This window comes from Aspergillus tanneri (genome assembly GCF_003426965.1).
Source record: "Aspergillus tanneri strain NIH1004 chromosome Unknown AapTan_5_pilon_pilon_pilon, whole genome shotgun sequence".
Classification (NCBI taxonomy): domain Eukaryota; kingdom Fungi; phylum Ascomycota; class Eurotiomycetes; order Eurotiales; family Aspergillaceae; genus Aspergillus; species Aspergillus tanneri.
In genome coordinates this window covers 130,309-153,627 of record NW_022984632.1, presented here as the reverse complement: position 1 = coordinate 153,627, position 23,319 = coordinate 130,309, and the positions used below count along the sequence as shown (strand labels likewise).

The 23,319-nt window shown below is 47.5% G+C and overlaps 6 protein-coding genes across 6 annotated transcripts; 2 read left to right on the top strand and 4 right to left on the bottom strand.

The window, feature by feature from the left end:
• Positions 1-670: 670 nt before the first annotated feature.
• On the bottom strand, positions 671-4,914 carry ATNIH1004_009461 (uncharacterized protein; the record flags this gene model as incomplete). Its single annotated transcript, XM_033574053.1, has 4 exons — positions 671-1,558; positions 1,611-1,939; positions 2,009-4,483; positions 4,539-4,914. 4 exons carry the CDS (start codon positions 4,912-4,914, stop codon positions 671-673), a joined length of 4,068 nt encoding a protein of 1,355 aa, XP_033422071.1.
• Positions 4,915-5,890: 976 nt separating this feature from the next.
• Positions 5,891-7,728, bottom strand: ATNIH1004_009460 (cytochrome P450; the record flags this gene model as incomplete). Its single annotated transcript, XM_033574052.1, has 3 exons — positions 5,891-6,084; positions 6,157-7,451; positions 7,520-7,728. The coding sequence occupies 3 exons, from the start codon at positions 7,726-7,728 to the stop codon at positions 5,891-5,893; spliced, it is 1,698 nt and encodes a 565-aa protein (XP_033422070.1).
• Positions 7,729-8,603: 875 nt separating this feature from the next.
• ATNIH1004_009459 (cytochrome P450) lies at positions 8,604-10,380 on the bottom strand (the record flags this gene model as incomplete). The annotated part of the gene is made up of 3 exons (XM_033574051.1): positions 8,604-9,615; positions 9,674-10,179; positions 10,240-10,380. The coding sequence occupies 3 exons, from the start codon at positions 10,378-10,380 to the stop codon at positions 8,604-8,606; spliced, it is 1,659 nt and encodes a 552-aa protein (XP_033422069.1).
• A 484-nt stretch (positions 10,381-10,864) lies between these two features.
• On the top strand, positions 10,865-12,274 carry ATNIH1004_009458 (uncharacterized protein; the record flags this gene model as incomplete). Its single annotated transcript, XM_033574050.1, has 4 exons — positions 10,865-10,912; positions 10,983-11,442; positions 11,512-11,598; positions 11,703-12,274. The coding sequence occupies 4 exons, from the start codon at positions 10,865-10,867 to the stop codon at positions 12,272-12,274; spliced, it is 1,167 nt and encodes a 388-aa protein (XP_033422068.1).
• A 2,857-nt stretch (positions 12,275-15,131) lies between these two features.
• On the bottom strand, positions 15,132-16,450 carry ATNIH1004_009457 (uncharacterized protein; the record flags this gene model as incomplete). The annotated part of the gene is made up of 4 exons (XM_033574049.1): positions 15,132-15,667; positions 15,955-15,992; positions 16,069-16,339; positions 16,396-16,450. 4 exons carry the CDS (start codon positions 16,448-16,450, stop codon positions 15,132-15,134), a joined length of 900 nt encoding a protein of 299 aa, XP_033422067.1.
• Positions 16,451-19,348: 2,898 nt separating this feature from the next.
• ATNIH1004_009456 (SDR family oxidoreductase) lies at positions 19,349-20,427 on the top strand (the record flags this gene model as incomplete). The annotated part of the gene is made up of 5 exons (XM_033574048.1): positions 19,349-19,390; positions 19,463-19,621; positions 19,681-19,787; positions 19,850-20,166; positions 20,237-20,427. 5 exons carry the CDS (start codon positions 19,349-19,351, stop codon positions 20,425-20,427), a joined length of 816 nt encoding a protein of 271 aa, XP_033422066.1.
• Between the last annotated feature and the right edge of the window lie 2,892 nt (positions 20,428-23,319).

The following is a 23,319-nucleotide window of genomic DNA, read 5'->3' as shown; positions in this document are numbered from 1 at the left end:
CACTTCGTTCGTCAAACAGCAACAAAAATGTACTCGTCCAAAATGCTATACGAGTTTGTGTGCAAGAATCTACCCGTTGCACAGAGGGACTGTCGATCACCCGACCTGCGACTGGGGCGAGACCCATAAAAAGGAAAATATCGGATCGCAGGTCAGCAAGGTGCAGGACACAGGTCAGTGGTAACGGCAGAGGGATGCGGGAAGTGGTGTTGAAGTGTTGGGGTTGTTTTATTCTTAACCGAGGTTTGTATGATTGGTTTGTTCTGATATGGGACGTTATACCTGATCTATTGATGGTGAAATGAGGTTGTGTATTTGTTGGTATTGATAGGCATAAAGATGCATACTGTTTATAGTAGATAATATAGAGCAGAGTTTTAATTGAAAACAGGTCCCTGCTTAATTTATCGTTGGGGTAATTACCTCCTGATCTTTGAAAGGTGCCACCTTATATACATGATCCATTGTTGCCTGTCGACTATATATAACCTAACAGGAAAGCAAGCCACGCTTGTCTCCTATATAAAGTAGCACTATTCGGAAAGTCGGCGTTGACACTCCGGTGCGAGGAAAGGGAGAATAATAATCATGACACGAAAAAAGAAACAGGAGTAAAGCTAAGCATTTGGATGGAGCGAAGCATTATTCCAGTACTATATAAATGACTGTCTCACGCTTGCTTCGTGCCCTTCGGCACCCTTGCAACCCAGTACAGGAAGAACGTCGCAGTTATATTCACCACCACATACACAGCCAGGAAACCCAGATCCCTCCATTGGCCGGTTATATCGATACCCAAGGCTTCGAGCGCCGAGTTTGTATCTGCCACCGAGCAGAACAGGCAGTCCCCGACCGTGGCGTTGGGATTCAACACCATTCCACCCGTAGTGCTCACGTAGGCAGTCATGTAGTCGCCGCAGGATGTCGCGTTCGCGGGCAATGTGATCCGAAGTAGATCAATCGTCGCACAATGAAGCTTCGTATTTGCGAGAGCCGCGATAATCATCCCATCCATCAGGTATGTCACCGGGCTTACTCGATACATGAAGATCCAGAATCTCGGTAATGCGCCGGGCTGCACGAGAATACCGCAGAAGATCAGGCAGAGCGTGAAAAGGAGGTTGGCGATGTTGACGGCAGTGAGAGAGTCCTGCATTCCAGCGGCGATCGCCTGGGAGAGCGTGGACGAGAAGACAAAGAAGAGCCAGATCAGAAGGAAGACCAAAATTGCTCGTTGACTCATGGTGAAGTTGCCATCATCTAGGCCGTTCCGCCAGAATCCAGTTGGATAGTACCACGCCACAAAAACCAGCACCGAGGTCAGGGATTGCCATACAAGCTCTACAATCATGTTGGCGGCGACGAAGACAATCCAATTATATGTTTTGGACGGCTTTTCACGGGCCTCAAACTGATCACGATTGTCAATGAAGCGCGGGATGATCTGCTGGTCGACCGTGTTGAAGATGATCGTCAGAAGAAAGCAGGAGAAGAGCGAACTGGTGAGTCCCTGAACATCTTTGTGGAGCATCCAGAAGGAGAGTCCGTTGAACAGAGCCTGGATTTGAAGTCAGATATGAATGATAAACAGCGGCGGGGGAAAGACATACTGCACCAACACATAGGGCAAGTTTGGAGTAGAGATATGTCGGATCTCGCCAGTAATCTTGAAACATCCGATAGGTGACAAGCCATAATTGCTGCAGAGACGGGGCTGCGTAGTCATGGTCTTCAACACCCAGGGTGGTGGTGGACGTCGTCGTCTCTTGCACACCTTCCGACTTCTGAGCATCCGTCCCCAACCTTGCGATCTGTAGCTGGACAGCTTCTCTCTCCGCACTTTTACTCCAGATCTCAGACCACTCCGGGGCAGATGACGAACTCGTCACCTCAAGCAACCACTCTGCTGGGTTCTCCCCTTCTTCTGGATACCGGGCACCTGCCCGTTCAAAGTAATCTATCAGTGTCGTCGCCGAGCGACCCACATCACCAAAATATACTGTCTTACCTCCTTTCAAAAGGAGAAGTCGATCAAACATCTGGAAGAGCTCTGCTGATGGTTGATGGATAGTACACAAGATTGCTTGCCCGTTGTCTGCGAGTTTGCGCAACAGGATACAGATTGACCAGGCTGTCTGACTATCAAGGCCCGACGTGGGCTCATCCAGGAAGAGTAGAAGCTCTGGCCGGGCTGCCATTTCTATTGCAATGGTCAATCGCTTGCGTTGCTCGATGTTGAGGCCTTTCCCGGGTACTCCCACGACCGAATCTGCGTACGACTCCATCTCCAACATATTCAGTACCGTGTCCACGTAGGAAAGCTTTTGCGCCCTTGACCGATCTCGGGGCTGTCGGAGGAGGGCGCTGAATTGGAGAGCTTCACGGACCGTTGCCGAGCGCAGATGGATGTCGGCTTGCTGCACGTATCCCGTCTTGCGTTGAAAGCATCTGTCTCGCGGCCTTCCGTCAATGCGGACATCGCCATGAACGATTCCAACGGACTTCCGGTTGGCCAGTACATCTAACAGAGTGGTCTTCCCAGCTCCTGTTGATCCCATCAAGGCTGTTAGAGTGCCCCGAGCCACCCAGCCGTCGATTCCATCAAGGATTCGAGACAATCCCTTGCCCACTTGGACCTCGTACCCTACATTGCTCCAATAAAAGGCCGACGACTGCTTCGCTAGCCCTTCAATAAGTACATCGGACCCTCGCCTTGGGCTCGGACGATGTTCGGTAATTCCTTTGGTCTGTATCGAGCCCTGGACGCTCTCCTCGTCCCCCGGTAATCGGTGACTGAGGTCTTTCCGACGGAAGAGGAGGATGTCGCCCTTGGACTTTTCCGCCTGGATATACTCCGCAGCGAGAAGATGAACAACACAGAAGCTGACCATCAAAGCAAAGAGAATTCCGAGATTCCTCCACAGATGATCTACAGTATAGCCATACTTGAGCTTCAGGAACTGATTCCCTTCCACAGAAGATTCACCATGCACGCTCCCGATTGCTGAGCAGACCTTGCCGTTCATACTACTGTCACTGTACGTTGGTCCGGACGGCACAGTGGCAGAGCAGGGAAATTGGCGGTTGCGAAATTCATTGATCATGAGGCTCTCGTTGGCATAAGCGATGGGGTTGAACCACCTGATCCAACTGAGCCAGGGGACTTGGTAGTGCGGTGGAATAACAAAGCCGGCATAAATAATGAAGTTGAAAATCATGATCGACACCGGGGCCAGAGACTGAGCGTAGGTACGTGATAGAGACCCGACCGAGCGAAAGATCATGGACATGGTCACCATGACCACGAAGCCAAATAACCAGAAGATGAAGAATGCTGCGGTGCTGCGCCGCAGGTTGGTCAGGAAATAGATGCATACGTTGAAGAAGAGTGAGGTGACGACCTTGACGGGTAAATCGGCTAGTATTGACGAGATGCCTTCTGCCACGGGGTGGTAGAAGGCGTAGCGGGTGTGTTTTTCGACAATGGGCCGCTGCGCCCACAAACTGTTGACTTCAAACGCCGGAAGACAGGAGTTCATCATTGTCGCGTAGAAGATCAGGATGCTGCGGGCTTGGAAGCTGTCCGTATTCTCTGCGAGGTTGTAAAACACGCTTCCCAAAATGATGGCGAGGATGGTGTTGCCGACGACTCCAGAGACGAGTCCTGGCACATTATGCCGTGACCTGACGAAGGCTCTGTCCACACAGGTGCGAATCTGATGGACAATGGTCGTTGGGTAGACCGCAGGATGACGACTTCCTTGGTTTAAAGGAGGATGCAATCGGCTGAACTCTTCCGTCTCCTTCCTCACAGCCTGCGACTCAGGGCTTCTCCGCCACGCCGCAGCAAACTCATCCGGCGTCCGGGGCACTCGAGCCTCGAAGCCAGGCTGTACAATGCGTTCGTTCGCGTTGGTTAACGAGGTCAGAAAATCCGCCGTCGTCGCGCGCGCGGGGCGGACGAATCCCGAGCGGATGAAGTATTCCGCAGCCTCTTCGGTAGGTCCAAAATATATCTGGCGCCCCTCATACAGAAGTAGCACCTTATCGAATTTCTGGTACAGAACTTCAGGTGCTTGGTAGATGGTCGTCATAACTGTCGACCTCAAGGTATCCGTGGCGCGGCGCAGCATCCGGACGAAATTCAGCGCCGTCGCACTGTCTAGTCCGCGTGTGCTGTTATCCCAACACTGAATGGGACATCTACTAAGAAAGGCTTCTGCAATACTCGTTCGTCGTTTTTCGCCCCCACTGAGTCCACGAACCATCTCATTCCCGACTTGCGTATGCAGTGATTGCTCCAGTCCGAAGATGGCGGCTGATAGGGGACCGACCTCTCTCGCAGACAACTCCCCGTGTGGTCTCATCTCGGCGGCAAAGGACAGCGTTTCCCCCAGCGTCAACTCGGGAAAGTGGACATCATTTTCGGCCAGGTAGATGCTGTCGCCCCGGAATTTGCAGTGCATCTCGGTGAACGAGATTCCTGGCACGGCCGTCAGCTTGCTCGTCTTCCTCCGCCAAGTATAACAAATACTCACCCTGGTAATTAATCTTGCCCTCATCCACTTCCAGTCCGTGAACATCACCAGCCATAGTCTTCAGGAACGTCGTACAGCCACTTCCTGGGCGCCCTAGCACCAGGAGCATCTCCCCCGGCCGGACCAGGCCATCCAGATGCCGCAGAATCCGCACTTTCTGTCGCTGGCCCATTCCCAGCAGGACTTTCAGATAGATTGGGAGAAGCCGGATATAGCTCGCGAACGTGTGCTGAAACTGCGTCGCTTCGGTGTACCCATTCACATTCGCATCTGTAAACGACAGTCCGCGCGGACTGCGTCGGTGGTTCTGGCGCGTCTTCTTCCGTGCCAGCCATCTTTCGAGTGGATCCTTTACCTCATCCACCAGGCTTGCCATACTTGGAATGATCTGACGACGCGTCGCTTGGGATACAACAGGGAAGGAGACCTGCTTCAATCCGGTTCGTGCTGGGTGGTGTAGTGTGAATGGGAGACTGGAGTTGCTTACTGAGGTTGGGTGTACACGTCAAGGCTCCCCGTACCGTTTATTTTCCACCCAGGGGGAACCCTCCAATTCGTATCACTTGCCACTACCAGGGTTAGGTGCATGGGTAAGTAGTATTAGCTTAATTGGGAAAATGAAGCAGCCAACCGCGGCCCACAATGCTTGCTTTTGCCTACCAAGTCATTTTCCTAGTAGTGTGCGAGTCAAAACTAGACAGGGACGCAGCGTTATAGTGCTACCTGTTCGGAGCCCATAAATAAGAAATGACAGGGTACCGTATGATCCGCCAAGTCCATTTGCCCTGTGCTTACTGATCCTTGAGCCCAAATCCTGCCGACTATTGTTGGAGGAGAGGGCGCTACTGGAATCAACAAACATCCATACGGCATGATCAGGGTATATTAGACCAATTAATTAGCGCAAGGCAGAATCCTTGGCCCCAGAGATGAACCGCCTGGCGAGTTAGCTGATGAGGTGGAGATCCACCCTGTCATTCTAGTTCATAATCGTTACGGGAATTCCCGTCTAGTGCATGGAAGCCGTCTCCCCCATCTGTGCTTAGTCTACTATTCCCGCTCCTCCTGATAGTGCTCCAATGTGTCGTTTCATAAATACTGACATTTCGCCGCCATTTTATGGAATTTACCAGCACTGCCTCCTGCACCGTGGTGGGGTTGGCAAGTAGTATGAAAGGTTATTCATTCACCTCTCGCTCACATGCTTACACTAACAAGCTGATATGAGACAACTAATGTATGTATCATGCACATCTCTCCTACCAAGTCACAGTCCGCAGGGAAATACCGCGGAAGGCAGCCCAATACTCTACCCCCAAAATGACAGATACACGTAAGTAGTGTGTGCCGACTCAGAGCCTCTGCCTCCGTCGAATGGCGAACGGGACCTTGTTCTTTGGTTTTTGTGTTCCCAGTCCAAATCCGGAGGAGTCCATATCCAAGGAGGAGGCCTGAATATCAACATCGTATCGACTGACAAAAAAGGCGCAGGTGAACAAGATAAGCCGCTTGGCGAAAATGCGTCCAGGACATGCTGAGCTGCCACCTGGAAAGATTGGTATCATCGTCTAACAGGAAGAACAGAGTTCTCATGTTTAGTAGACTGTAGACTACTTACCGCCGTAGGGGATCCACGTCCCCTCCAGCCCCTTCACGGAGAAGCTGGGCTGACCAGCAGCTCCCTTGACGTCCAGACGAGGAACGGCATTTCCAGTATCGGGCTGGTCTCTGTGAACCCGCATCGGCCCCGAATGTGGATCCTTGGGGTCGACCATGAACCGATCCGCCCAGAAGCTGTCTACCGGGTGCTCCCCATCCTGGGTATTCCATAGCTGCCCGTTCATGTGATTAACGTAGGAACTGACCATCACGACCTCGTTCTGCCCCAGCCACCAGCTCCCTACGGAGACGGGCTCATGGGCGGAGCAGCGTGTCACGTACGCCTGGACGTAGAGCCGAAGCGTCTCAGCGTACACCGCGTTCAGGAGATCATTCTGCAGCAGCTTGTCCATAGAAAAAACAAATTCGAGCTCATGGGAGGCTGTGTCATGAGCTTGGAGACTCTCTCGGACGCGACTGAGGAGTGTAGCATCCTGGAAGATGTGGAGAACTGCCATCATGGCAGTGGGCACGACATTGGTGATGGAGGTCCAGATCAAGCCCAAGTCTGCGGATGCCAGCGAGGCATCATCTTGGTTGTCTGCGGCTAGGAGGAACTGCTGCCTCTCGCGCATCATGCGAGACCCCCAGCATGGGTCCCCATCCTTGTCCTCCCCAATCAACGACTCGTGGAAGTTGGCGCGAGCATGCCGGTACCAGCGTTGAATCTGGTCGAGCAACGAGTCCCGCACGCGGTAGGCTTTGGGGACAAGTAGTCTCGGCACTCGTTTGGCCAGGTAGGGAGTCGCTGCGTCGAACTCCCACAGGGCCTCCATGAACGTCGGGTTGATGCTGAGCAAGAGCGGCCCGAAGAGGGACTGGAGCACCGCCCGTCCCACGTGGTTTCGAAAGAACTGCAGCAGGTCGGGCATCTGGACCCATTCGTCCTCGATGCACAAGCTGTCAATCTGCGAGATAACAGTATCTCGACAGCGTTGAAACGTGTGCGCCAGTCCTGCTCCCGATAGGCCTCGCAGTAGCGAGTCGTGAGTCAGATAGTCGACACGATTATGCGGGGCCACATTGCTATTGGGGTGTGGTTTGCGATAGGGTCCGGCGTCGTCTGCCATGTACGTCTTGAGCGGTTTGTCTTTCATGCCAAACAAATACCGCAGGCCCACGGTGTAAATAAAGATCGGGCTGGAGAGCAGTGGATGTTTCCACAAGGCAGCGACTGCTTCGGGCTCCTGGAAGAGGTAGATACCTGCCAATGGTAGCGAGATTCGGACGCATGATAATTTTCCCGCATAGGTCCTATGACACGCGGCGATCAATGAACGAGTTCACAACAAGCAAGAGAGGAAGGAGCTGCAGGAACATACGTTGCCCGTCTCACGAATGATGCACCATCAAACAAAAAGGGGATTGTGTGGCCGAGGATCGGAATCACTGCTGGCAGGTGTGGGGGGATCCGGATACCTGTGTTAGGGTTGGATCGATTTACCCAGTGATAAAGCACCCAGGAGATAGAATAGCCAATGCAGAAGGGCAAGGACAGAAGAAAGAGAAAGACCAACACCTGAGGAATCATTGTATCTCCACGGAGGGACAGAAAACGGAGAATTGTTCAGTCAGCTTGACAGGGAGAGGAGGAGGCAGAGAGGGAGGAAAGGAACAGGAAGCTGACTATCGCTGGATGTGTGTACCTCGACTGCACTTGATATAGCTAGAATAACTAGGCACATCCAATCCAGCGCATCAAAGCCCCTATCGATTCTTTCTTCTCATGTCTTGCTCCCCCTACATTACGTTGCGACTCGACCCCACAGACATACATCCCTCTCGAGGCACATCCACTGTCAACCCTTCCCGCACCGAGATATGATCTGGTAGGGGGGCTAAAAGAATAGAATGCGGGGAGGCAGGCTTAGCGATGGGTAGCAGGCGGGCCCGTCTCACTGCAGGTGGTTTGTGGGGCGGACAGATTATTTTTTTTTTATAAAAAAATAAAAGAAAAAAAGAAATAGCAAACGTCCTTGCTCCTACTGTCTTTAGGTAAGCATTAGCTACTGTGTCATAGTTAACTGCAAGACAGCTTTGCAAAGAGGGGGGGTTCTAGTTTGTGCCAAGTTGAGAATCGCTCACATCACTACATCTGCACGAGTCAGCGCTAATGTTATCTCCTCAGCCGGCACAATAAAATGCTCATTTTGTTACGTGGCCCCGTCTTAGACGATGATAGCAACACCATTTCCCCCTCTCCTATTCCCCCTTGTCCACTCGGGTCCCTCCACTAGTTGGACGAAACTGTTGCCAGACGGCCTATTATGTATGCAAATGGGTCATACGACACAATGGTTTAATTTCTACCCATCTTACTAAGACTACACGCTTCTTGATGGAGAATCCTGTCCGATACCGATTCAAGCTTTAGCCGCAACACAGTAAGCACCTCCTCTACCTCTCTCACTGAGCCATCGGTTTCCGCAAACTGACCCGGCAGGGAAGCCCATCAGCGGGATGCGATCCCCCCCGGGGAATCTGGTAGGCGCGCTCGCCAAAGACAGTCTTGGGTCCGGGGCGGGGATGCTGGCGGTCCCATTCAGCGTACTGGTCTTGAAAATCGAACTCGCGGAGAGCTAGCACCAGCGTGATCTTGATGTCTAGTAGGGCCAGCGCTTGGCCGATGCAATCCCGCGGACCATGCTCAAAGGGACGCCATGCACCTTTGGGAGGGTACAAGGGATGGTCTGGTCCAACCAGCCAGCGGTCTGGTTTGAAGCCATGTGGGTCAGGCCAGTAATTGGGATTACGTTGAATGCCTCCATGCAGGATCCAAATACACAATCCGTTAGTCGGGTATTTGGTGCCATTCCTATCCTCCAGGTAGACACCAGGCTGGCCGTCTCGCAACGCGGAAGCAGCGGGAAACAGACGGAGGGTCTCCTTAATAACCGCCAGGGTATATGGGAGCCGGTTAATTAACTCTGGACGCTGTTTGAGTATGCGACCCGCAGCAGAAATATCCGATCCAAATATCTCGTCGTGCTCGGTGCGAACCCTAGCAAGTATTTCCGGATGCTTGGACAAGAGATAGATACTGTATACAATCGTGGCGGCGGTCGAGTCATGGCCAGCGAATAAGAAGGTCCGGATTTGAATGGTGGCCCATGCCTTAAACTCAGGATCCAGCTTGGCCCCCGCTGGCTGTGTACTCATGAAATTGGCGAGCACAATATCGATAATTGAATTAGCCCGAGTCGAGGGTTTGTGCTGCTTCCAGACCTGGTATCGTTTCTCCAATTCGATTCCAATGTAGCGCTTCATGATACGTCCGTTGTACCACTGCATGATCGGCCGCATGGGATTCCATCGGATGAAGGGATTCATCTCCTCGTCCTGACAATTCCACTCGATGGAGCTTCTCATTGCCGCTGCCAGCATATTATTTCCGCGCTGAGAATGAAGACGGGTATTCCTGCGGTTCGTCATGTCAGTGTTCCGCTTGGCATTCTGTACTTGGAAAAGGAATTTACATGGCGACATATCCGATAATATCCATGACATAGTCACAAGTCATCTTGTCTAGTGTGAAGGTATCGCCCTTGCGCGCATGCTCTCGAAGAATCTCCACGTACTCTTCGGCTTCCTCGACAATATGGGGGGTATGCTCCAGCATGTTAGTGGCGCTGAAGGCGGGATTAAAAAGGCCCCGGGTATGCTTCCATTCGGGCCCGTTTGTCACGAAGATGCTGGGCCCCCCTGTGAAGGGGTTAAAGAACTCCGCGAGGACTGGCGGCTTGGGTAGTGCATAGGTTTGAGAGGCCTGGACTGCAAGATCCGGGGCAGTCACAACCAGCAAGGGCTTGGTGAAGGGCCAGACATCAATGTAGAAACAATTGTCGGAATTGGGAAACTCGTAGGACAGGAGGGTGAAAGCCTCCGACTGCTGCGATCCTTTAGGATGCCGTTTCATTAGATCGGGCAGCATCCGCAGATTCCCTGCTGCGAAATCCCACGCCGGCATCGGCTGTGCATCGAACTATTATCAGCAAAGCAACCCATCATGACAAGCTTTCTTTCATTATAATTTAAAACGCACCAGGCCTTGCTTGCGCAGACGGTAGAAGAGCAAGCGCACTTTCAGCATCTCATGAAAGAATCGCAGGACAATAACTAGGCCCAACGCCAGGGCCACTCGTGTGCCGTATGTAGCGGCGAGATCGAGCACTGCAATCGCCATGGTGGTTGCACGCATAGAAGAGGAGTTGGATCTTGGCTGCAAGACAAATTAAGGTTGGGAAAAAGAGAGTAAAAACTATCACTAGTAGAAGTGGGTGGATTAAGGGGCACAGGATCGATTAACTAGGATCGAAGCATGACAAAAGAGAAATATAACGGAGCTAACTATAGGCTAAGCTGAGCCACTGGTTGAGCAGGGATTAAATTCCTTTGACGGTGTCAAGAGCAATCAGCGCATTTTAATTTAGTGCATCAGCTAGCGCTGGTTAAAAGATGACCACTGCTTCCCCTCATCGCCAGCGGTTCGGCCCCACTCCACTACGGAGGATGTAAGCTCCATTCCTAGGCCAGTCTCGTTAGATCATGCCCTCCTTGAGTGCGTGCAGTTCTTCAAAACCCCCCGCTATCCTTCTCCCCTCTCTTCAATCCTCCATAATGATACGAACCTCTGTTGGGAACTGGGAGGGAGAGACAAATAAGTAGTCATGGCAACGCCGGATCATTTTGGCCGCATTCATAAAAGTGCCTTCGTGGTATGAACATGCCCCCTTCTCCTAAAACCACGTCTCGCTATATCTTCAACATGCTCACCCGGTAACCCAGGTATCGACCGCTGTGCTCCTTGCCGTAGCCCTGGTTGGCGTGGTTATCCGATACGTTATCCGCTTTCGAACGCCGAAGCGGCGGTTCCAACTTGACGATGGGCTGCTCTTACTGGCAGTTATCTTGCTGCTGACCAGCCTCATTATCATGTACCACCACGTTGTGGACCCGATGTTCTTGTTGGGCGCCTTGCAGAACAGGGTCCAGGGAGTCGAGTTGCCCGCCAACGTACTTCAAATCTCCCATGATTTCCATAAATGGAACGTAGCAGCACTAATGATCAGCTGGTGCTCCATCTGCGCCGTCAAGTTTTACTTCCTCATCTTCTTCAAGAGGCTGATAGATCGCTTGCGCCTTTGGCAGCTTTACTGGTGGGTAGTCACCGTCTTCAACGTCGCCCTGTTGTTCTTTGGAGTGACGGTCTACTACATCAGCTGCCCCTTTTGGGATGCGCGAGAACGTATGCTACGCCTGCTATTCTTTTCTTTACATTCTCTCACAGATCAGACGGTGCTAATCGTGAACCTAGTCCAATGTTCTTCCGGGAGATACAAGTTGGCGCTGATCAGGGACTCGGCTGCGCAAATCTCCCTGGACATTGCAGCCGATCTTCTCAGTAAGTGACCGTCACTTCCAACAACGCGCTCCTCCTCTATCCCCTCCTCCCTTCCCTCCTTCCACAACCCTTGCTCGAAACTGACTCTGACACACCCCCAACAGTCCTAGTCATCCCGATCGGACTCATCTGGAAGATCCGAGTCCAGTGGACCCAGAAACTGGCATTGATGAGCTCCCTCTGCCTGACCTTCGTCCTGGTTGCCCTATCTATCACCCGGGTTGCCGGACTTGAGTACCATGATGTTGTGGACGCAGTATGGGAAACCTACTGGCAAACTCTGAGCGCCGAGCTGGGCGTCTTCTTAGCTGCCGCCTCGACGTTCCGATCCTTCTTCGTCAGCCAGAGGAATAACAGAGCCTATACTCCGCCTTCGTCATTCGATCGCTGGATCAAGAGTTCGACCCTGAGAAGCTCGGACCGAAAGCAGCCTGACACCCTGCTCACTTCCTGGCCCGATAACACAGCTTCCGCGGGCTTCGAGCATCTGTCACAACAAGCTAACGGAGATTCCAAACCCCATGTAGATTATCAGGAATGGCATGCCATGACGCGCGCGCACTCTTCCACTGGCCAGAGCTCTAATGCAATGCTTGACAATGAGGCTGTTAATGATTCAGTTCATTCCAAGCCCTTCGTAGCAGAACCCGCGAGCGTCCTGTTGAAGGTAGGTTGAATGGTATGATTTTATTTAATTACTGTTGTTGTTTTGTATGTCCCCAAAAATGCATAATGTTGTCATCTACCTTCTTTTATATGTGTTGAAGTTTGTGTTCTATCGCAGTCGCCAGTTACTGTATTACCAGTGTGAATAAGTTACTAGGTGTCTTTTTTATGTAGTTGACGAATGAAAACTACCTGTACAAATCTGACCTGCGCATCCTTCAGAACCAGCTTATTCGCAGTTTCTTTGGCAATATTTGATGACAGTGACGCCCAAAAAAAATGCAGGTTAGACAGTTTTCCATAGCTTTCCTGCGTCAGCGCGGTAATCGTGTAGCTTTTCTCTAGGCTGCCCATTGGAACGGGACTCGCGATCCTGGGCAAGTTTCAGTCCCGTCCCATAGCTAGATTCCCACCCCTTGCCAAGTCTTTTGGGAAGGGATGCTCATTAGAAGGGATTTGGGATGGGAGATCCATCCTACTTACCTTAGAAATCCGGTCCTGTTTCCCGTCCCATTTCCTATATTGGAATTTCCCTTGGTGTCACGGCTCAGTCTAGGTCAGGAGATCTTCATATAACAAATGAATCTATTCCCGCTAACTAGGTAGCTCTTCGACGAGAATATCAAACATGGAGAGGAGAGGAAGAAGAGATAGATCATAACAACATCAGTTGCGGGGAAACCAGCAGATCACATGACCCAATGTGGCGAGGCCGTCACACTTGGAAATTAATATAACAGTTAACACCTTTGACAGCTTTAATTTTAGCAGCTGTTGCACACCCATACTGCCATACAGTATGTTGCACATAGTGTGACGAACTCACCATGTAGCCTGTTTGCATTGTTTGTATCTAGCTTTGTTTATCTCCCCGCATAGTCCCCACCACCTTTCTTCCTCCTCCCCCCACGCCTGAAATTTTCGTTGAGATAGCACCAATTTCATCAAATTGCTTGGCCGTCACATTCAAGACATCCCTTAATATTTCCTGTCCAGAGATAATTCGGGCACGCCTTATGGCATTTAGCAAAGCCTGACCATCTAAGAATATCTGTGCCCCATTGTAGGTGTAGTTTCTCCACCGTGGCACCTCGGGGTGTCTCTTTGCCATATCTAGCCTTATCTGTATACCCCGGAGTTCTGCTGTATATATAGTAGTTATGGTTTCTTAGCCTACTTGGTCCGATATTTAGGTCTGCAGTTCTAAGGCTGCAGACCAAGCTTCCCTCGTAGCCGCTGCCATCGGGGACAGTGGCTTTTTACTCCGTTGTATTATTTTTTGTGGCTCTAACTCGCCTCCGAGCAGCTCTCGATAACCACCCCCGGGGCACGCGCTAGGGTTCTGTGATATATACCCGTCGGTTCCCCTTTACCTTTACAAAGGTTTCAGACGTCCACCACGCTTGGATATGTGTGCCATTATTAGCACCTACCCGCTGAGCTCCTGTTTCTTCTCTGTAGCAGTGGTGTAAAACGCACCGCAGATTATGACCGCCGCGCATTTTTGTACTAAGGCGAATTGTCTAATGACCGTACCCTTCTTCTTCGCTGTCATGATTCCTTGTTAAAGCCATTGAGGCCACCGCGTATAGCACTTGGGGAATAACCATAACCTGGTAGATTCGACACATGGCCGTACTCTAAAACATTGCTTCTATTCCCTTAGTCCATTGCATCAGCCTCGACAATTACATCCATCTAACATGTGAGAGCGCATCCAGTGTTCTCCCTCAGCAGATGGGCTATGCGGAAATGAATAGGATAATCCATATCACCGTGCAAATTTAACACTTGGTACGTATTTGTCTTTCTACCATGAAGTGAAATTTTGTCTCTGCAGTGGGAGCTACTCTCGCTGGCTCACTATGTGGTTCCGTTCGAGCACAGAAGGAGAGCGAATCATTCTGTTAGACTGAGTAATACCGTGTGTACTGGGCCCTGTGGCACCTAGTTTATTATTCTATACTTTGGGAAGCTGTCGAAGCACCGACTGTTGTTTTAAACAGCAACAAGAAAAGAACCTCTAATAGTTCTTAGAGCTGGCCCGCAGACTTGGTAGAAAGAATATATGAGTAGGCCATCCGGAAGAAATGGATAGGCTCAGGACTGAATATATCTGAGCGGTGGCCGTAGTTCCAAAGACCTTGGGACTACATCCATCCTACGGATACTCTAAAAAGCAGGACCCTTCAAAGGCCTACTGGGAGCTCCCGGCAGAGACAGCTTCTGCGGCGCGAACCATATTCAACTGGGATGCTAGAAATACGTCCTTATCGACGTCTCGGGGTTCTTCTGTGGGACACGTGGCGCCTGTTCTTGGTCGGGGCAAACCCACGCCGGGAGAGGTTGCCAACCCCTAATGGAGAATTCCTTGATCTGAATAGTGACCTCCCGACGCCTATAGAAGAGGAAGTGGTTGGCGATAGTTGGTAAGAAGAGGTGATGGACTTAACATGTGTAAATAAGGCTTCATACAGGTTCGTTTTGCATGGTGTCTGCCTTAAACCCTGCCATACCATCGAGCCGTTCATTTGATTTGTTTTTATTTATATTTGAATTCAGTGTTGAACCTTGTAGAACCTCGTGTAAAGTACTGGTTGCTGTACTAATTGAAAGGGCCCTACTAGTTCTTATCATGTCCTGCGCCGCCTTGGAAATTTTACTCTGTAATGCTCTATAGGAACTAGTAGGCACCGTCATGCAAAGTACAGTCTTTAGGTAAGACAGAGATCCGCATTTTTGCTGATCAGAGACACTTCGGCAATGGTGACATGATACGACCAAACACTGCATACCCGCACCACTTCTTCTATAGCAGAAGCGGTCTTCGCAATAGCATTGAATAAAGAATCCACGACATATTCTCTTTAGACAAAGGTCGGCAAAATTGCACAGCAGCTGATGATCACACTCAATGTCTCCTCATAATCAATCTCTCCATCAGCAAGATCATCCTGGTTCCAGATAGCCTGGACCATCTTTCTCACCAGAAGAAGGGATCGTGAGGAAGCTACCTTCTCCGTTCTAGAAATAAGATCGAGGACGGTACACCTCTCATCATCCGTTCGTGCTTCACAGCCTAATATAAACAAGGGAAACTGTCTCTCACAAGAACCGAGCTCAGAGAATATGGCGAAGGCCCTTCTAACCAGTTGTTCAGTTTCAGCTGTACGCTCGAGAAGGTTTCCAGATGCTCGGTTAAGATATACCAGCATAGCTAATTGAAACAATTCCACGATCATTGTCGAACCGGGGCCGTTCCTGGGTGTCGAGTCCGACGGGGAAATACTCCGTATCCTCCATCTGAGGATTTTTAAGTAATTTTTGTAATCATCGAGGTCCTTGGCGAACATGGTGCGTGGTGGTTTTGCGGATATTGTGTCGCAAACATCTGATAAGTGGCCTAGAATCGTGTTAAAGGATGACGGTGCTAAATAAGAGAACTAGCAGGATTTAATTAGTATCCATGTACCTGCTAAGAATATGGATGGCTCTTGTGTACAAACCTCTGCGCAAGCATCGGGTGGGGAAGATGGAGCCTCCGACTTGTGCTGGTGCCAATGTAAAAGACTAAAGCGTGATAGTACATCATGATAGTATACCCAGTTCAACAAAGTATTGAAATCGCCATCTTGTTTAAAATTGCCTAAGAAGGAGGCTTCAATAACGGCCTTAACACCTGTAACATACCATCTCCATTGACCTGATGTGCAGGAAGCTTGATGGATCTATGTAGAGGAGTGCGTTAGCATAATGCATGGGCCATAGGAATTGAAAATACAAATATTAACCTCAAATGAACACAAGAGCATCCCCGCTGCAACATGTTGAGCAGCCTCTGTTACACTAATGTTGTTCTTTGAGGCGGCTGCAAGGGCCCTAAGAGCGGATATCTTGAGCTCCGCTGCCTGTGGCTGAAGCCCGTCGCGATGCAGAGATGACAAAGCGAGCATAGATCTTAGCACTGCAGCGGCAGAAGGAGAGCTGTTTGCGAGTGTCATGCGCATGAGGACATTTCCTACATCTGTAGGGTCGTGACCAAAAGTTGTTAGAGACCGGGAGGCGATACATTGGACTAAAGTTAATCAGTTTCGCATGCTTTCTCAGGCTAGGCTGTTTTAGAACACATACAGTATTGTACCAAGTAATTATCTGCAACCTCTAACTTAAATGGATTAAAGGGCATAGGAGGACATAGGACAAGTTGTGCTAATTTTGTACCGAATAAGTCTGTCTTCCCTTTTTACTGCCCGAGTATAATAAACAAAGCTTACCGTTCGACCCCGAACCTGACAGGTAATGGTGCAATTTGATATCCCAGGTAGATATATTTACCAATCGAATGTCGGAAGATGCGCGGTCCGTTCTCTTACTATGCGGCGAAGGTCTTCCCACCACAGCGCGCCTAGTGTTGTTGGCATTTGGCCAGGAGAGACGGAGGCCATAACCTTTGCAGGTTCGATTTGACTGGGAGCATTGCGTGCAGATTGGAATGGCACGATCACAGAGAATTCGGCGATCTAGGGTCAGCCGTCAGCCAGATTTAAACTACAACTTAAAGCATTAACAATCTCCAAGGCGTTGACTACCGCGGCAGGTCCCGCAGCTCCTATTCGCCATCTTGCTTGCTCTCGTAGCTTCGTGTTAATCCTTTGTAGCCGTCGGTGTTGGATGGTTAGGGGCAAAAAGCAAGCATCCAGGCCTGTACACTCCAAATAGTGGACACTATTGAAGTGAGATTCATCAGTGCCTTAAGGATGGCGATCAAGAGGTTTTTCGGACAAAGAAAGTGAGGGGGTGACTGACGTAAGCGCTTGTCTAGCTTAGTTTTAGTTAGATACAATTCGGTGCTCCCACTTGACTGGTCTGTTTGGGAAAATTGACTTGAACCTGGCCTCCTTCCACCTTCCACAAGTACACTCCCAACCCGATATCTTGGCCGTCGCCGAGTGCCAAAATGATGGTAGTTTTGCCGGAGATAAAGCAATATCGATATGTCTGTAGAACACGATTCCGTTGCGCGCATATATCGGAAGCATCCGCTCCAATCTAAAAGGAGATTGTGTGTTCTGGCGAGTGGTTGGGGCACTAGGTGCGGAATACTTACAGCATCCCTCTTTGGCCAACATTATGTAAGATGGCGGTATGCCGCTATGGAACTTGTTTTGACATAGTAGGTAATTAGGGGACTCCGTAATGGTAAAGAACGCTCTTACAGACCTGGATTGGCCATATTTTAAAATGCCATCTTCATGCGTAACAGGTGCACCTATTTCCTTTCCAAAAGCTCCCTTTTGGACGCCAAAGTCTGGCTCGACCCACCCCCCCGGTCTTATAGTTGCTGTGATTTCATCTTCGATTCCTGTTGAATGGTCATCTTCCGCTTCGCAACAGCGTTCGGGTCCATCGACGGGCATGTACTATGTTAACATGATTGTTGTCCGTTTCTGTTGAAGCTATTCTGAGACTAGGATGAAGCTCTTAATAAACAAGGGTGTCTAGCGATACAGAGGGCAGCTCCCTCCCAGCCATTCCACTCTTTACGGGAACGTAAAGAGAAGAGGAATCTGAGAAAATCGCTATTTGTGCCTTTGGACCAATTCCTGGCATGCTTTAGTATTCAATGCCATCTATACGCTGCAGGGCAGATATCGGATATATTGTCTGGAGGACTTCACGGAGATGAAAACGTGTGTGAGCAAGGGTTGATGAGGCCCAAAACACTTGTAACTATTCTATTTGAATTTGAATAGAAAGAGGGGGATAATGCATGAAAAGGTTACCTTAAGCCATCAGTAGCAGAGTCAAGAATTCCAATCTCAGAGTCCTGACGAAAACTGTCCATCGTCGCTACTGTAGGTCGCTTGCTAAGCTGACCCTTCATGTTTCTGCATGTTTCTGACTATGAACTTCATGAAGGTTCCGTAAGATCAGATATGTAGTGGATATGAGGTCTTGTGGTGGAGGCTAAGAAATCCGGGGATGATTAGTGTACTGTGCCCTGTTCGTCGGGATGTGGTTGCTCTGACCGATCGAAGACCGTAAGGTACCTACTTTGCTTTGGCCCAGTTCATAGCTGCCCAGTTTGTCTCTGAAGTATCATGTTCCTAGGTGGAGGGTACTCTGGCTGGGAGAAGGTCCAAGACTGTGTCCTTCCATACTATCCTGCCTCAGGGAAGGGGAGGAGAGAAAACCAAGGCTTCGACACTTGGCGGGGCGGGGCGTGAGGGGGCATTAGGGGCATTATCAACTGGCTGTCATGCTAGATCGACTGCGCAGCCCTGGACAGTATATTGATTTTCTGAACCTCTGCTAGGGTTGTGATACAATGGTCTGCGGGGACCCGCCAGTGGTGAGACGGTTGGATGAGGGATATTCAGGTGTGCGAACAGCGACCAGAATCGCATCTGAAGGGCACTGCGTCATCCACAATAATCTTACAATCTTAATTACACTCTTAATGTATACCTAATTCTATGGAATTTTTTACTAAGATCTAATATACCTGTCGCTTTTAGTTCCGACACAATTTTGACTGATTCCTATCATGTGTCGCTCCCAGGGAATGACACCAATTGTACACTCTGCATTGCTAAAAGAATTGCTAGGCAGGGTGTTACTGTAGGTATACGGTCATAATAATTCCGGAAAGCTAGGAAATATTAGGTATTACTAAGAGAATGACTTGCCGCCTCATTGCGAACAGTACGGGTCCTTAGCTCTCTACCAATAACCTTATGGGGTACATGGGGGCTCCCTCCACATCATTCCTGCAGACCTACGTGTAGATCGCTGAACAGGTCAACTATCCGCGAGACTAGAAAATTTAGCCTCAACACTATATCGCCTTTTACCGGACATACGCATTTCAAAGCTCATCTGAATTCCAAATCAAGGCGAGCGTCCTAGGAAATAAAGACTAGAAGTTTCCGTAGCATAACTCCCAAGAATCTACGAAGAGTATAAATACACCATCGTCAATCCTGATCACTTTTTGTTAATAGCCGTACTCAATAATACCCCTTATATTCGTCAACTGGTAGCTCTACTTGTTACCCACCTTCCACTGTCAATATTACTGTAAATGGCCTCTTACATTGTTACGGGAACTTCCAGGGGCATTGGGGTGAGAGCTAAATTCCGTGTACTAAATTGCCAAAAAGACTGCATACTAAACAGTGCCCTTGATTATGCTTAGTGGGAGTTCCTCCGTCAGCTATCCAGCGACGCCAATAACACTGTCATCGGCCTAGTCCGAGATAAGTCTGCGACCGAGAAAAAGGTGTTGGAAGAACTACAGGGGCGGTCCAACGTGCATATCTTACAGGCTGACATCACCGACTATGGCTCTCTGCAGGTGAGGTCAACAAAACTGGGTGAATTACAATCCTCCGTTGACGTATCTCGCCCCATCAGAGCGCTGTTGCAGACACGGCTAAGATTACCGGCGGGAGGCTTGACTACCTAATCGCCAACGCCGGTATTGTGCCTCAATTCGATGCCTATGATCCGATTGGGGTTCTGTAAGTTTTCATTCATACCTGGGCTTTGGGGTAGCCGAAGACTGATATGGGAACTGAATCAGGGGTCAACAACCCGAAGCCCTTGAAGAGAGTCTTCTGAAATGCTTTAAAATCAACGTCATCGGCAACATCCACCTGTTCAATCTATTCATGCCGCTCATCCAGAAAGGCCAAGTAAAAAAGGTGATTTCTATTTCCACTGGTCAGGCTGATCTGGAAATTATCCCCAAGTTGAAGATACAGCCAGCTTCAGCATATTCCATTAGCAAGGCCGGTCTGAATACTGCGGTGGCAAAGTTCAGTGCACAGTATTCTAAGGATGGAGTGCTCTTTATGAGTATTTGTCCCGGGATGGTTGATACGGGGCACTTTGTCGATGGTATGTCAAAATTACGTAGTGTCATCAAAGTGATTTTTCGACTGGATTAGCTAAGTGTACGTTTTTGCAGCAACCCCTGACCAGATGAAAGGTCTGATGGAGATGCTGGGGTCGTTTGCAGAATATGCCCCCAACTTCAAAATGCCCAGCACCGTGGAGGCTGCTGTCAAGGACGTGATATCTGTGATGAATAAGGCGAGTGTCGAGAATGGGGATGGTGGCTCTTTTGTTTCGCACTACGGTAACAAACAATGGCTTTAAAAGGGCTTCATATGCTCTGTATGGGCTATTCTAGCATGGACAATATTTGGATAGAATTGGCAGGTTTCAATCAAATTCTAAGGTGGAAGAAGAGGAAATTTATTAAAAGTGTTGATTGAAACAGTTGTAGTTGTATTCTCACAAACACGTTGGATTAACATGAAAGAGTATTCTCGAATGAATATCTCCATATATAGCCAATAAGCATGTACTTAAGTATATTAAATCTTATTCTCTTTGCTATGACCATTATACGTCCGTTATACGTCGCATGTATACATTTAGTACCTATGGGCCGGCATCCTAAGAGACATTCAACGCTGACTAGAACTCAACAAAACCCTCTCACAGTAGAGCTGCATATATATATACTCCCGATGCATCTAACTACCTCATGGTTTATCTTTTTTTTTTTTTGGTTTTTTTACAAGTCCTAGCGAAAGCAAGTCTTTAATAAGCATTCGCAAGGATTGGCCACAGGATGGAGTTAGGGTAGAATACATTAACTGTTTACATACTACATTTCTGGCCATCATTTGCTTCCAATAAGTAAATGTGCCTATTAGACAAAAGTATAATGGTTGTGAGATACCAACCTTGATCTCTAGACCTCTATATAGTTTACAACTCATAAACCCAAGTTTGGATGAAATAAGGGTAGCAGATCTTCCCTGTGAATAGGACCTTCAGCAACTACAATCCTAATACGTCCGTCCTACTGTGCGCCGCCATGGCAAATTTTCAACCACAAGTATACTTACATGCCCAAGAAAGTTGGCATTCCTAGGTGATCAGCGGTTGTGAACGGTTGTCATTTGTAACAGGTTGTGACCAACAGTACCGACTAACCTAAAATAATTAGAAACTCTCCGGCTTAAGCTAATACTAGTTAGGTAGTCTATAACTATTATAGTAAGATTCTAATACAGCATCAAAACTCTTTAAAAAGAGATTTAATCTAATATTTTAACCATCCTAAAACTACTAGTATTCAAAGAAACCGTTACTAGTAGAAGTATAGAACCTTATTTGTACTATTAATAAGTATCTAATATTGTAGTATTACAGTAAACCTTTTTTTATATAATAACAAAGAAAGGGTACCTACCATTTACTAGAAATAAAAATAAAAGAAAAATTTCCTTTATTTACTGTACCTAGCAAGTATATTAAATATTACCTGCTAAATATCCTTTATCTGCCTTAAGTCCTTTATCTCTTTTTTATATTACTATCTCTCTCCTGACCTTTTATTACCTTCCTCTTTTAAACCGCGGATTTATTCTGCTAGACTAAGCAAATCTTTCAAGCCATGACGCGCGATATAAATATATTAGATAAGCTAGTTATTAAACTTGACTTTAGTATACTAGGAGCCAAGAATATAGAGAGTAATAGTAAGTAAAACCCTTTTTTAGAAGTGCCTATGCTAACAGCACATAGTGGAGAAGTCTGATACAGGAACTAAGACAAAGAAGAGTAAGGTGTTAAAAAATAAAGGCAAACTATAAGAGATTCTTAGGCTGCAAAGTGAAGAAGACTGGGTTAAATAGCTGTGTTTAAGGTTTGTAAAACCATGGTGGCTTGAATTTTGGGACAGCTACTTAAGCAAAAAAGTATCCTTAGAGCGAGCCTGTGGAATTGGGAATATTTAATCAAGGATTATTACTAGAAAGGTAAATAGCAATACAAAATACAGCTTATTTTAACCAGATAAAAGTAAGTGGGATGTAACAGATTATACTACTTGGTTTTATTTTAATATAAAAAAAGAAAACCTTTAGTCTAATAAAAATGTCTTTTTTAGCTGAAAAATAAAGAATAGCTTAATAGATACTATTATCTAGGTACTAAAAGGCTATTTGGTAAAGATTTATACACCCTCTTTTATTAATACTAGAACTGGTGGACGTGCGATTTTTAAGATAAATAAAAAAGGTAAGTTTTTACCACTTGGTATACCTAGAAAAGGCTTCTCTAATAAGCTCCTTGCTAATAGAATAGGGTGTTTTAATACCTTAAGTAAAAAAAAACACCCGCAATCAGCAAATAGACAACCGAGTAAGGCCTAGAAAACAGCAGGTATAAAGAATAAAGGGAGTGCAGGCACACAAAAAGACAAAGAAAATTAAAATAATAGCAACAAGAATAATATTAATAAAAATATAGTAATACCTAATAAGGATAATAGTAAAAAAAACCTGCCAAGTTTAAAAAATAATAATTAAAAAAAAGACTTTTTTCTCCTACGCAGAAAGATTATACTTATCCAGGAATTTAATAAATACAATCCATAGTAATTTTATACAAATTAATATACATATACATATATATATATATATATAGATTATCACATATTAAGACATGTTATTATATGGAATTAAATTTATTATTTATTTATCTAATTCGCCAACTTTATACGCTCCTCTTTTATTAATAAGATTCCTATAAATTATAATAGAATGCTTAATAAATAACTTGCTTAAAATTTAAGTAGTAATTTATTTTTTGTTTACTTTTTTATTAGGCATGTATATTACTACTGTGTTATTATATATTATAAAAGGCAAGGAATATATACCTTAGTTAATATCTTGGTGCCTTAGCCTAATATTAGTGTATTTTTTTTCTAAATCTAGTTTTTCTATATCCTTACACACTGCACCTTCTATCTTATTAAGAAAAAAAGTATGGCACCACGAAAGCGCAGGCTTAATAATAATATATATTAAAAACCTTATATAATACTAATATCTATATTATTATTAACAAACTAATTATACTCTTAAAGACTTATTCCTGGTATATATTTGCTAGAATATTTCTGTTTGCTATTATATTGCCTGCTTAAAGCTAATAAATTACCTTACTATCTAGTTCTAATACCAATCC